This window comes from Gavialis gangeticus, unplaced genomic scaffold (genome assembly GCF_001723915.1).
Source record: "Gavialis gangeticus isolate Ggan-Ray unplaced genomic scaffold, GavGan_comp1, whole genome shotgun sequence".
Lineage (NCBI taxonomy): Eukaryota > Metazoa > Chordata > Crocodylia > Gavialidae > Gavialis > Gavialis gangeticus.
The window spans coordinates 13016432-13027904 of NW_017728991.1; the positions used below are offsets into that span (position 1 = coordinate 13016432).

The window sequence follows — 11473 nt, forward strand, 5'->3', positions numbered from 1 at the left end:
TTTTGCCTTTTTTCCCCCCCCCCCCCCCCCCGCCCTGCTCTCCTCTCCTCTCCCGCTGCAAATTGACAAGCACTGAGAGATCTCAGGGCCATGGAAGAGAACATTTACAGAAGGGATGCTTTTGTGTGGGGGCTGATAATGTATAGAGCCTTCTTGTTGGATAAGTGGAGGGGCAAATGTGCTCAGCCCAGGGCTACCCTGACATGTCTAGGGCCAGGACCATGGCTTGTCCTTTCATAAAGCGCAGTGTACATGTATAGGACTTGGTAGGGTAGGAAGAACTGAGGGCCCAAGATTACTTCAGAGCTCTAATGCGACATGGCACTGAAGTCTGAAACATCAACCAGTATAAGTGGTGCTAGGGGAAGTGGGCTCCCATAACCCAGGTGCCTGCTGTAGCTCATATGCACGGCTTACACTGTATTCTTTGGTCTGGTGCATGAAGGCAGGTAAGAAACAGATCCTGCAGAGGACAGCTGCTTGCGCTCTGTAGCACCGTGCTCCTCGGGGAGCTGGCATCAGTTCAAACATGCACACCAAGAAGCAGAAACAGCTGCTAGCTTTTGCTTACCATGTTGCCTTCGTCATCACAGTCATCACAGTCTTGTCTGGGATCATCCAAATGGAACTGATGTAACAGGGCCCCTGCGGAAGTTTTCCCATTGCAGTCTTGATGCTCTGATGCAGAGGTTCGGCTGCTGTACATGCTGCTGGTTCGGTAAAGGGAAGGCACCTGCAAGGTGTCCTGGAGGTCAAATGAGCCTTTCGTTTCCAGCGATCCCATGCGGTGAGGTAAAGAGCCATTGATGCTCCCGGCCCGACTGGACTGCTCCTCATCAGAGCTTTCCCCATCCTCTGAACTCTCCTTCCCATCTCCAGATAGCAGCGACTTGCGTTCCCCGCTCTGGCCCCGGCGCTTTAGGCTGGGAGCTCGCCCAATGCTGTTCCAGCTTGACCGGCGACTATTCCAGCTGCTGGCTGCACTCCAAGGGCTGTGAGGAGAGCTCCGTATGCTGGACTGAGGAAGGAACAAGGATGTGGAGAGAATCAACTCAAATGTCTCTGGCCTTGTGTAGACGCAACGAGGGGCATGTGCACACAACAATTTAAAGCGGGTTAAATGCCTTTGCACCGCTTTAATGGTGTTGGCACATGTCGGCGGCGTATTGCGCAGTAATTCCAGCCGCTGTAGCAAATTCGGCCGCGTAATGAACCTTAAATGACTTGGGGCACAGCAAACTAAAACTCCTCCTCCGAGTTTTAGTTTGCTGCCCTACAGCTGTGGAGCGAAGCACCGGGCTCCATGCAGGAAGCCCTGCGGGCAGCCTGGCAGCAGCCCGGGGAGGCAGGCTCTGCCCAAGAAAGAAAAAAAAGTGGCAAACCTGATTTTTCTCTTTTTTGCCCCCCTCCCCTGGAGCATGCCTGCCTGCCTGAGCTGCGCGGGGGCCCAGTGCTTCCCTCTGTGGCTGTGGTGCCCCTTGGGACCACCCAAGCTGCGTGGCTGCAGGTGGGTACTGCCTGGGGGGGCACCACTGCTACGGAGGGAAGCAGCAGCCCCCCTGCAGCCCAGGGACTGCTTCACCCACCAGCAGCTTGCTCTCCCTTCCCTTCCCCGCCACCGGAGAGGTAGGTAAGTTTGTGTGTGTGCACGACATGGGGGTGTAAAGGGCCCTAAATTGAAGTGGTGTTTTTAAAAACCCATTGCTTCACATTTAGGGCCCCTCTTTCATTTACACATGCCCTTTGATACTAGCTCATTGCCCATTTTCAACAGGCGGGCTTAAAGATACTGAGGTGGTGAGTGGAGAATGAATACCTAGACAGATGGCCACATAAACCAGGGGTGCCGATGTGTGCCAACACCAACACCATTAAAGCGGTGCAAAGGCATTTAACCCGCTTTAAACTGTCGTGCACACGTGCCCCTCGTTGCGTCTACACAAGATCCTATTTCAGGCGGACAGCCACTTACTGAGTTTTGGCAAGCCATCAAGGGCTGCATGACAGGCAGCCAGGGGCAGAAAAATATTAATTTTCCAAATTTTTTAGGGGTCCCGCGGGCCAGATAGAATGGGCTGGCGGGCCGCATTTTGCCCGCCTCTGACATAAACCAAGTAGAAATGAAGCAATCACAAAGGGTAACAGAGAAAATGATGTGCCTACCGGAGATTTGAGTTCATGGGCACTGGGATCCATGGAGACGCTGCTGGCCCGGCGAGACTCATAGCCTTGAGCTGCATCTCCAAACATGGCACTCTTTGGCATTGGCATTGGGGTGGCAGCTGTGTGTATGATGAGGGGTGGAGTCAGACTTTTCTTCAGTTCGGGGTGGTCACTCAAGGCCATCACTGGAAGAAACAAGGAGGTATCAGATACTGCTGCCCTAGGAACCAAAAATGAATCATTGAACTCATGCCTGGGGCTGACTAAATGGGCGGCAACACTAACAGAGCCCTTTCTAATCAGGACATTGAGAGGACAGAGGCCAGCACCATCACAGAGGAGCTGGTTTTCATTCAATGCCAAAAAAGGTTTTTAATGAATGAGTGGCAGGTGGGGCTTCTGTTGAAGTTTTGGATCCGAAGTTGCATTACTCAGGGGTTCGAATTCAACTGATGGAGCGTAAGTGTGCAAGCACAGACTCGGGATTGCCAATCTGTTGCTATGCAAGTACCAATCTGCCACACAGGCCTCTCTCCACCCTCCTGCATTTCTGAAATCTCTTTCATAATCTGCCAGGCTTTGCTCCCCAAAGTTTCCCTTCTCCAAGAGCTCTTTTACACTCCCTCTTCCCCATTCTGTTCTCCATCTTTACTTCTTTATCTACACTCCTTCACTTCACCTGCCTGAGCATGCTGTCTGGCTTCAAGTTTCTTCCCCTTCCCCTTCCCCTTCCCCTTCGCTCTGACTCTCCCCATCTCCTGACATCCTCTATCTTGCAGGCAAGAAACCTCCCTTACTGCAAGGTCATGTTGACCACTCCCTCTGCCCTGTCTGAGCATCACAGATGTGGCAACCGTCTGGGGAGTAACCGCACGCAGCAGCTCTCTGCTGTTGCCCTCTCTCATTATCAACCCTACATATTATATTTTATATAGCATCAAAGCTGGATCTTCAGTTTTACTGGGAGATAATGGTCTCTAACACTACTGCATCTCTTTGCCTTTCATTCGTGACCTGTAACTCATATCTGAAGTCCACTGTAACTTCATGGAGTCAGTAGGGGCCTGGTTACTTCTCAAACACTCTCCTAAGATAAGCTTTACCTTCCTGGACACATGATTTTTCATACCAAAGTGACATTGCCCTAGAAAGGCTGGTCACCAGGGCCGTTACTTACAGGCTGGGTTTGACAAGTGTTTCTTCAGTCCACTCTCTTCTTCCAGGCTTGGGGGGAAAACATCCCCCTCCGAATCAGACTTAGACACATCTCCCTAGAGCAAAACACAGCAGCTTAGCGACTGGGATAAATGACAATGTGCAGCCGGGACACCCCTGCTGAACACTGGATCCCGTCTCCAACGCCACACCTAGTGATCCACTGGAACTGGTACCACAATGGGACATCACCTTCCACAGAATGAGGCATGCACATATTTATACCACAGAACTACTCTCCTAAAGGGTAGATTTGCCGCCTCTGAAAGCGGCCAGGAGGCAGAGGCAAAGAAAGATAACTTGGCTTTCCCTGCTGCAGTCCCACACTGGACAGACACTAGGGAAAGGACCTGGATCTAGTGAACAGCCCACTGGATGAAAACCGAATCCTCATCTGTTCTCGACACCATCGTTGCCAATTAGAACCCATTACAGATGGGCAGGCACTCACACTACTCTTTTCACTGAAGTTTGGATGAAATGATCCAAACTTCAGCAAGGGACAGACAGGATTGGGCCTACAGGACTCAGCAGATAATGGATGCATGCCACTGAAATGGTTCAGAACGCCCTAGGAGCACTTGGAGATCCAATGAAGGACAACCTGATAAAATACGACAAGGGGATAAATAGCCATACTGGCTATTTATCTCAATGCTATAAAATACAACAGATGCATTTATTTTAGGGGGCTTACTTGGGTCCCACCGAACAATTCAGAATGCCGGTGGTGGGATCTCCCATTCTGATGACGACTTGACACCAGCAACGTATCCACGAGCTACCGTGGGCCCCTCTCCAAAGCTGTGTTACAAGTTTTACCACCATTGCTTATTATTTCCCTTGTTCATCGTGCTCTGTCAAATCTGCAACTCAGGAATTACTGACAACTTATACAGACCCAGTCAAGGCCTTCCCTGCCCAGCCCTCTTCCATTCTGTCCATTGGCACTGAGGAAAGGCACATGGGGGGTGGTGTGATCAGAATACATCAGCTGGAAATGGAGCTTGCCAGAATTATTTCCATCTGAAGAGGGGCTGCTTTTCTGATGAAGCCACTATTCTGGCAGAGGACACCATCCATTGGTACGATGTATACTGCAGGGAAAGTGGGAAGGTGGGTGGGTAGGTCAATGCAGCGACAGGAGAGAAGCCAAGCAGACTCTTACCTTAGCCAGGGAAAATCTAGGTGCATAAGAGACCCCAACATCTACAGTGAACACCAAGCTGTGCTACTAAGAGCCCTGATGAGGTTTGGTGCTTGGAGAGAGACTTGGTAGTTGAAGGCCCCAGCCAAGAGGAAAGTGCCAAAGTAGCAGACTGCAGGAGGTGATATGCAATACAGGACCCAGGATGGTACTCCTTAATTCAGGCAAAACCCACCTTGAAAGCCACAGGAGCATTGCCTGACTAAAGAATCGAGGATTGGGTCCAATTTCTCAGAGGAACACACTCCTCCTTTGGTCCTGCTAAATAGGTAGGGTTTGCTCCACTCAGACCATGGGCTCTCAGAGAAATGCCATTAGGGCAAGAGAGAAGGAATGAAAAAACAGCCCTGGCATGTAAAATGTCTTCTTGTCCTGCAGGAAACTTGTGTTATTTGATGAAATCCACCCTGCAGGACAGGCAAAGTTTTCAAGTGGTAGGGCTATACCTTCTGAGCAAGAATATTCAATGAACACTGGCTAATTTGGGCAGATTTTCCAAACTCGGTCTCTTCGGTGGAACATGGACTCCAGCTGGCTTCAGGCCTTCCCGTCCCTTCTGGAAAGCCTCCCAATTCTTTCTGGTCAGCAGGCCTGCCAGTAATTAGTCCCTTTTCATTAATGGGCTATTAAAAACCAATAAACAACGGGAATAGTTTGCCTGGTTAAAGTTGCATTCCTGAACCATTCGGTAACCATCCAGGGGATAACACCAGGTGCTGTTAGAAATGCACAGGTATACGGAGAAGCAGGACTAAAGGAGGTTTTCTGTTTGCCACCCACCCAGCACCAAACCCCAACTCTTTCAGACGGGAAGCATCCCTGCTGTAGAAGAAGACACCATCACCCTTTAAGAGCACAAGGGCCACGTGAAGGACGGCTACAAGCAAGCATCTCATGGCAGGGGCCTGCGGCCGTTACCTGTTCGCGTGGTCCCAGCTTGCCTTTCTGGATGGAAGAGGGTTGATGAGAGAACATGGAGTTAAAAACCTTGTGAACAATTACAGTATGCCAAGGTGGACCATATGGCACCATGGATAAGCCAACATGTACAGAAGGCAAGAGAAATGTGCCTGAATACAATACAAAGGGCTTTTGTGCTAAGATATAAGGCAGAGCTTCCAGGAAAGGACAGAAAAGAAAGGGAGTGAGAAAAAAAAAGAGAGAAAGATGTCTGAGGAGGCAGGGGGGTGAGTGGACAGGGGAGGCACAGTTGGGTTCACTTGATTGAATAGATTCACGAATGGAAAGGCCGAGAGGGACCATGACCATCTCCTACATAACACAAGCCAGAGCCATTCAGCAGCTGGACCACATCATCTGGTTGACCTGGCGGTGGGCCTTGCCGCTGCCTCAGTGCTAGCATCGACTTCTCCAGAGCACAGGGCCGTTACACACACGTGTCCATGAGCACGCTTGATTCTAGGTCCCTTCAGTCTTTGGCAGTTGTCTCTGCTCTGCCCCCCGCAGTTTGAGGGGCTGGAGTTGACGTGCACGAGCGGACGGGTCTTCTGAAGGAACAAGGAGCAGCGTGTGTAAGAAGGGAAGTATTCGGCACACTTGCCCATAAAACATCGCCCTCCCCCCACCCCTCTCCCGGGAAGCACGTGCAATCCAAATGCTTGCTTTGGCGAGCGGCTGTTGAAAGAGCCTTTTGCAAGCTCTCCTTCACGGGGCGGGTCAAAGCAAAAGAGCCGCCGTAGGCAGGAAAGTCGGGCAGGTTTTGGATGATAGGGTCTCTGCATTAACTCGTCTGACTCCACAAAGAAGGAAGGGACTTAAAATCAAGGCTAACTTGACAACAACAACAACGATGACAAAAAGTAATGACGGCTACTACAATGAGAACAGCATCATGGCGTGTGACCAGTCACCACAGAAAGAGACAACGACCAGACGGCGTCGGGGGGTGTTCATGCTGAGCTCTTACGTACCACCGACGAGTCGACAGGCAGCTGAATACAGCTTAACTGCCCACTCGCTTCTTCTCGCTTGGTGATTTCCTGAAGTAAAAATGGGGGAGGGAAGGGGGGGGTGTTCAATTTGTACAGTTTCAACATCAAAATTGAGAGTGGATGGGGAAAAAAAAGAGAAAGAGAGAGAGATGAAAGCAAAGAGAAAGGAAAAGGGGTAAAGAAGGGCAGTGCGTGCCCATTAGCTGCAATTTCATGTCAGGATTAAATAGTGGAAGAGGTCGCAACGCACCGGACTCATCGGACATGGCTGTCTTTGTTCAGCGCAAGGAAAGGATGAAAGGTCTGCGATGCAACACAGTCCTTGGCGCAGATCAACCTTACCTTCAATTTAAGTGTTTCAAACGGATTTGATTTCACTGCAATGTGATAGTGATTTGCGCTAATGACATACTGTCTGATTATTAAAACCGCGTCCGATCCGGGTGTTTTTTTTGCAGCTGAATAATGAAGTCTGCTTTTATTATGCCATCATTAAGTAGGAATACGTGCTTTTAATTAATGGGTGATTAACACACAATACCCGTCATTAAAGCCAAATTAAATATCTAGTTCAAGGGAAACCACTGTAAGACTTGCATTATTTGGAAGTCCTCTTGCTGTGACGGGGCCCAACCCCACCTTCCAGAGTTAAAACTCTCCTTTGGAGCCCACGGGTGGTTTTGAGTATCGCTCAAGGCTAGGGCTCTTCAAAGCAACAGTTTCCCAACCCCTTGGAGAACATTTTTTTTTTTTTTAACACCTTTTTGTGTTTCCCCCTCCATAGCCGAAGAGAGTGGGCTTGTTTTTACTTCTTAGTACCGTAGGATGAACATGCATAGCTTTGGGAACAGCTGCATGCTACGGAGTCAGTAAGGGACTTTACACGTCATTTTTGATGCATCGCATCAAAATGTGGTGCTCTGTCCCCTACCACAGCGGTAGCTAGGTGCAGGATTCTGGGCAGTTGGGTATTAGATTTTCTTTTTTCCCCACTGCTGTACTCAGGAGCCAGGATCTGTCTTCCTGAACGGAAGGCTAAAATTTGGATCGGCGCAGGACAGCAGTGTCTTGCTAAGAGTACCTAAGACGCTTAAGTTAAATTATTATTCAATTTGATTGTAGTAAAAAAAAAAGACCCACGGAGGAGCCCGCAAGGGATAAAACACGTACGCAATTATCTTTCATAAGGATAATCCCAATCAAGCTGATCAGAGCGTGCAAAGTAAAGGGGACGTGACAAAAACATGATCCAAAATCTCAGTTACTGATGGCCAAAAATAGATTGCTTCCCTCTGGTTGAATCCCAAGGGAAGTTAAGGTTTTGTTTTCTCAGACTCCTTCGCCAGGGCTTGATACTACACCACCAAGGGGGGTTGTACTGTTGTTACTGCATCAGTCACGCAGGTGCTCAAGGAATATGCGCAAAGCCCCTTCCCCGTTGCACCTAGGTTGCCCTGTGGTGCGAGACATGGAGCTAAAGACTTACCGGCACAGGGAAGGGAGATGAGACAAACTAGCAACTGGGGATTGCCGGAGACAAGAACAGAAACCAAGGGGAACATGGAATTGAGAGGATTACCAATGGAAGAATATGCTTCAGAGATAATGTTATCATGAAATCCCTCAGCAGCAGAGCTTTATGTCTGGCAAAAAGCTCCCTTACCAGGAGCCATTGTTTGTTTCAATGATAAATCCCCAGGGCAGAGACCCGAGAGCTCAGTCAGTAATATCATCTGAGCAGCTCTATCAACCAAAGTCACACAGCTCATCTCCCTCACCTTACAGCTGCTGTGGCTTCATGCACAAAGTCTGCATCCAAGGAATCCACAGAACCCACGTTAAAAAAATCCACGTGGCATAAATCCCCGCCCCGCCCCGGTGCACCATTTGCATGCAATAGCCAGGTTACCCCCCCAAAAAATAAAAAAATGTTTTTTTAAATCCCCACCTCCAAAATGACAGCAAATCCGTGCTTAAACTTTGGAACAGGTCCTTTTTGTTCCTTAACTGCGTGTGTACATCCGGTGCCTAGCAACCCAAGGGCCTGCAAACCCATGCACTAAAATTAACGAGGTGTTTGCAGATTGAGGAAAGGCACTCAAGGACCAGGGAGATAAAGGAGGCAGCATTAAGTGGGTCTCAGTGAAGAAATCAGAAGGAGCATAAAAATAAAACGCTGAACCCAAGAATAAGGGTCAGGGACATAAGAAAGAAACACCTGAGAGAAAAGCCTACAAAGGGAGATAATGTCTCATCTAATTTCACTTAGGCAATGGCCTTTTGTGCCTATGTTGACAAGAAATGGAAACAGGTATGATTAAAAACCACTCCGCTGCAAAGCTGAACAAACAGAGCGACGAGCCCAGATCCTCGCCTGGTGCGTGCAGCTGAAACGCTACTCAAGTCAATGGAGTAACACCAATATATCCCGCTGAGGATCTGACTCCCTGAATCCAACAAACATTTACTCTGTCTGCCAGCTTCAGAAAAATTGCAATTGAATGGAGACATTTGTTTACCATGTTTACTAGGAGACTACCGAGAGCATCTCAGAGGTAGCTGGGGGAAGAAAAAAAAAAACTATTGAGATGATACTATGAACTCGGACACAAAAGACCACACTGTAATCAGCCATGCTTTGGGAGGTCAGGAGTAACTTCGTCTAAATCAGCGCGGTTTTTTTTGGAATTACATCAGTGTAACTGAGAGAGGATTTTGGAGCTAACATGGTAGGCCAGATCCTGGTCTCAGCTAAACCATGCTTAATAATAAGTATGTGCTGAAAAGCGATTCCCAGTGAAGTCTCATGTTCCAGTTAAACCACACTACATCTGTGCAATGTTAAGCGGTATTAATGTTAGCACGTGCTGCGAGTGGTCACATGTTAAGGGTTACCAATTCTCTTGCTTACACAACTGTGACTTGCCACTAGACGGCTGGCGAGCAGGGGCATGGCTTGAAGCCAGGACACCTAGGGCATTTTTATATGCGTTTCCGACGCAGCGCTGGGTGCTTTTAATTAACAAGCTGTGCTAATTAAAAGCACCCGTGTGTCACATGTATCAGCAGCGCAGTGAGTCCCCATGCTGAGAAAGTGGCAGCGGGGTGCTCTGAACTAAAGTACATTGAACGTGTTTTATTTCAAAGAGCACTGCCACCATTTGCTCAGTGTGGAGATGCGCTGAACCGCCGATGCACGTGACGCACGAGGCTCCCAGAGCACGTCAAGTTACTCAATTAATTGAGTATGCTCTGACACACTGGATTTCCAGTGCATTGGTGCAGGCTCTCTGCATGTGTGTTAGTGCCCCTAGGTTCTATCGCTGCTCCAGGTGGAGGGGGGACTGGGAGCAGTGCATCCTGGGATGCTGGAGGACTAAAATTGCTTGTTTTATCTCTGTGGAGCAGACTGAAGTTACCCTAACACGTGCTAGGTTGCACGGCCCAGAGTTAACACTCATCTGAAGTGGCATAAAACTTTGAGAAACTCAGAGGACACTTAGCGTGAGTAAACGAGCTTTAATGTGCAGTCATTCACATTTTAAGTGCCCTTAGTATGGCCTAAGCATAACATATAACTTTACCCTAACTTCACATTAGGTGTTTTTGTTAGTGCTTCCCTGGGATGGGACCAAAGTTAAAAGGAACCCTCTTGACATTAATGGAGTCAGTCCAGATTTAAACTGGTGGCTAAAGGATTTGCCTATACTGTATTGCAGTCAAAGTGTGACTGCAAACGGTGACCAGAAAGCTGGGAAAATGCTCAGGTGGTTTACCTGTGTGGCACTCTGTGCTGTTGCAGTGATGCTGCCAGCAGTACCTGATCTAGCTAGTTCAAAGCACTTGGATTTACCTGCATAAGCTGCAGTCACACTGCATAACTGAAGATCGGTATTCCACCATCTTGTTCCAATTTTAGAGCTTAACCAATTCCAAGTAGCCATGCACTGTCGCTGAAATGCTCTTATGCAGCTAGTGAGAAGAAACTACTTGTTTTAAAAAGCCATGCCATATTCTCCGATGGAGAGCTGCAGCAGGTGATCTTTCAGCCGAGGGACTTTGCTTGAACCAATGTCCTAGACCAGCGGTTCCTAATCTGTGGTACGTGTACCACCAGTGGTATGCAGACCACCTGTCAGTGGTACACGTTAACAGATTTAGCATAATGACTTTATATGACAAAAAATTGCTGGTGGTACTTAAGGATGTATTGTTTTAAGCTGGTGATGTGCAATCTGTCAGAGTTTGGGTACCGCTGCCCTAGACAAACTAGTGCAAGGTTCAGTTTTACATCAGCCATTCTTCCACTGGGAGGCCTGCTGCTTTTGTCCTGCCCTGACAGGTACTTGGGTAAAGCCTAAGTCAGATCCTACAAGAAAACTTTCCGTTCTTTAGAAGCAGCTGACAATGCCCTCTCCTTCATTTTCCATGACAGAGGAGACAATTCAGAGAGGAGCAGCTATAACACCAGGCAATTAAAAATAAAACACCAACCCAGGGAGAAATAATACAAATACCTACTGCCTTCTTCCAGAACAACTCAATAAATTCTCTCCTTAAACTGCACTTGAAAATAAAAAACAAATAGGTTCTATACAGAGTTATTTATAGTGGGATGGAGTATTATGGCACTGGGAGGTGACAAACCTTAATGTTTATTTTCCCCTTATCACGCCTATCAATCAATGGAGACATTACTTTAAATTATAACCTGCCCTACTAGATCCTGATGAATAATGCTGGCTTATGCATGCTGGCCAAACCCCTCTGCAGAATGTAAAGATCCCTCTTCCTCCGCTGTTTCCTTTCTTCCTGACATTTTGTTGCTTTTTGCCTTCAGGAATCTGTTTCTTATTTCCTCCTTTATATTCTTTTTGGCCCTTTTCTGTATTAATGTCAGTAGGGGCTCTGCCTTGCATTAGGAATACTGAAAAAT

The 11473-nt window shown here is 48.1% G+C and overlaps 1 protein-coding gene across 4 annotated transcripts in view; it reads right to left on the reverse strand.

Moving 5' to 3' along the window:
* CACNA1G (calcium voltage-gated channel subunit alpha1 G) overlaps nt 1–11473 on the reverse strand; it is a 324600-nt gene that overhangs the window by 215004 nt on the left and 98123 nt on the right. For 3 of the 4 annotated variants that reach the window (XM_019517481.1, XM_019517491.1, XM_019517498.1), the window contains exons 13-15: nt 3341–3434; nt 2164–2348; nt 572–1018 (exon numbers count right to left, since the gene is read on the reverse strand). In XM_019517481.1, coding sequence (XP_019373026.1) covers nt 572–1018; nt 2164–2348; nt 3341–3434 — 726 coding nt within the window. Of the gene's footprint in view, nt 1–571; nt 1019–2163; nt 2349–3340; nt 3435–6516; nt 6586–11473 lie in introns of all 4 variants that reach the window. The other variant, XM_019517507.1, reaches the window with a different exon arrangement.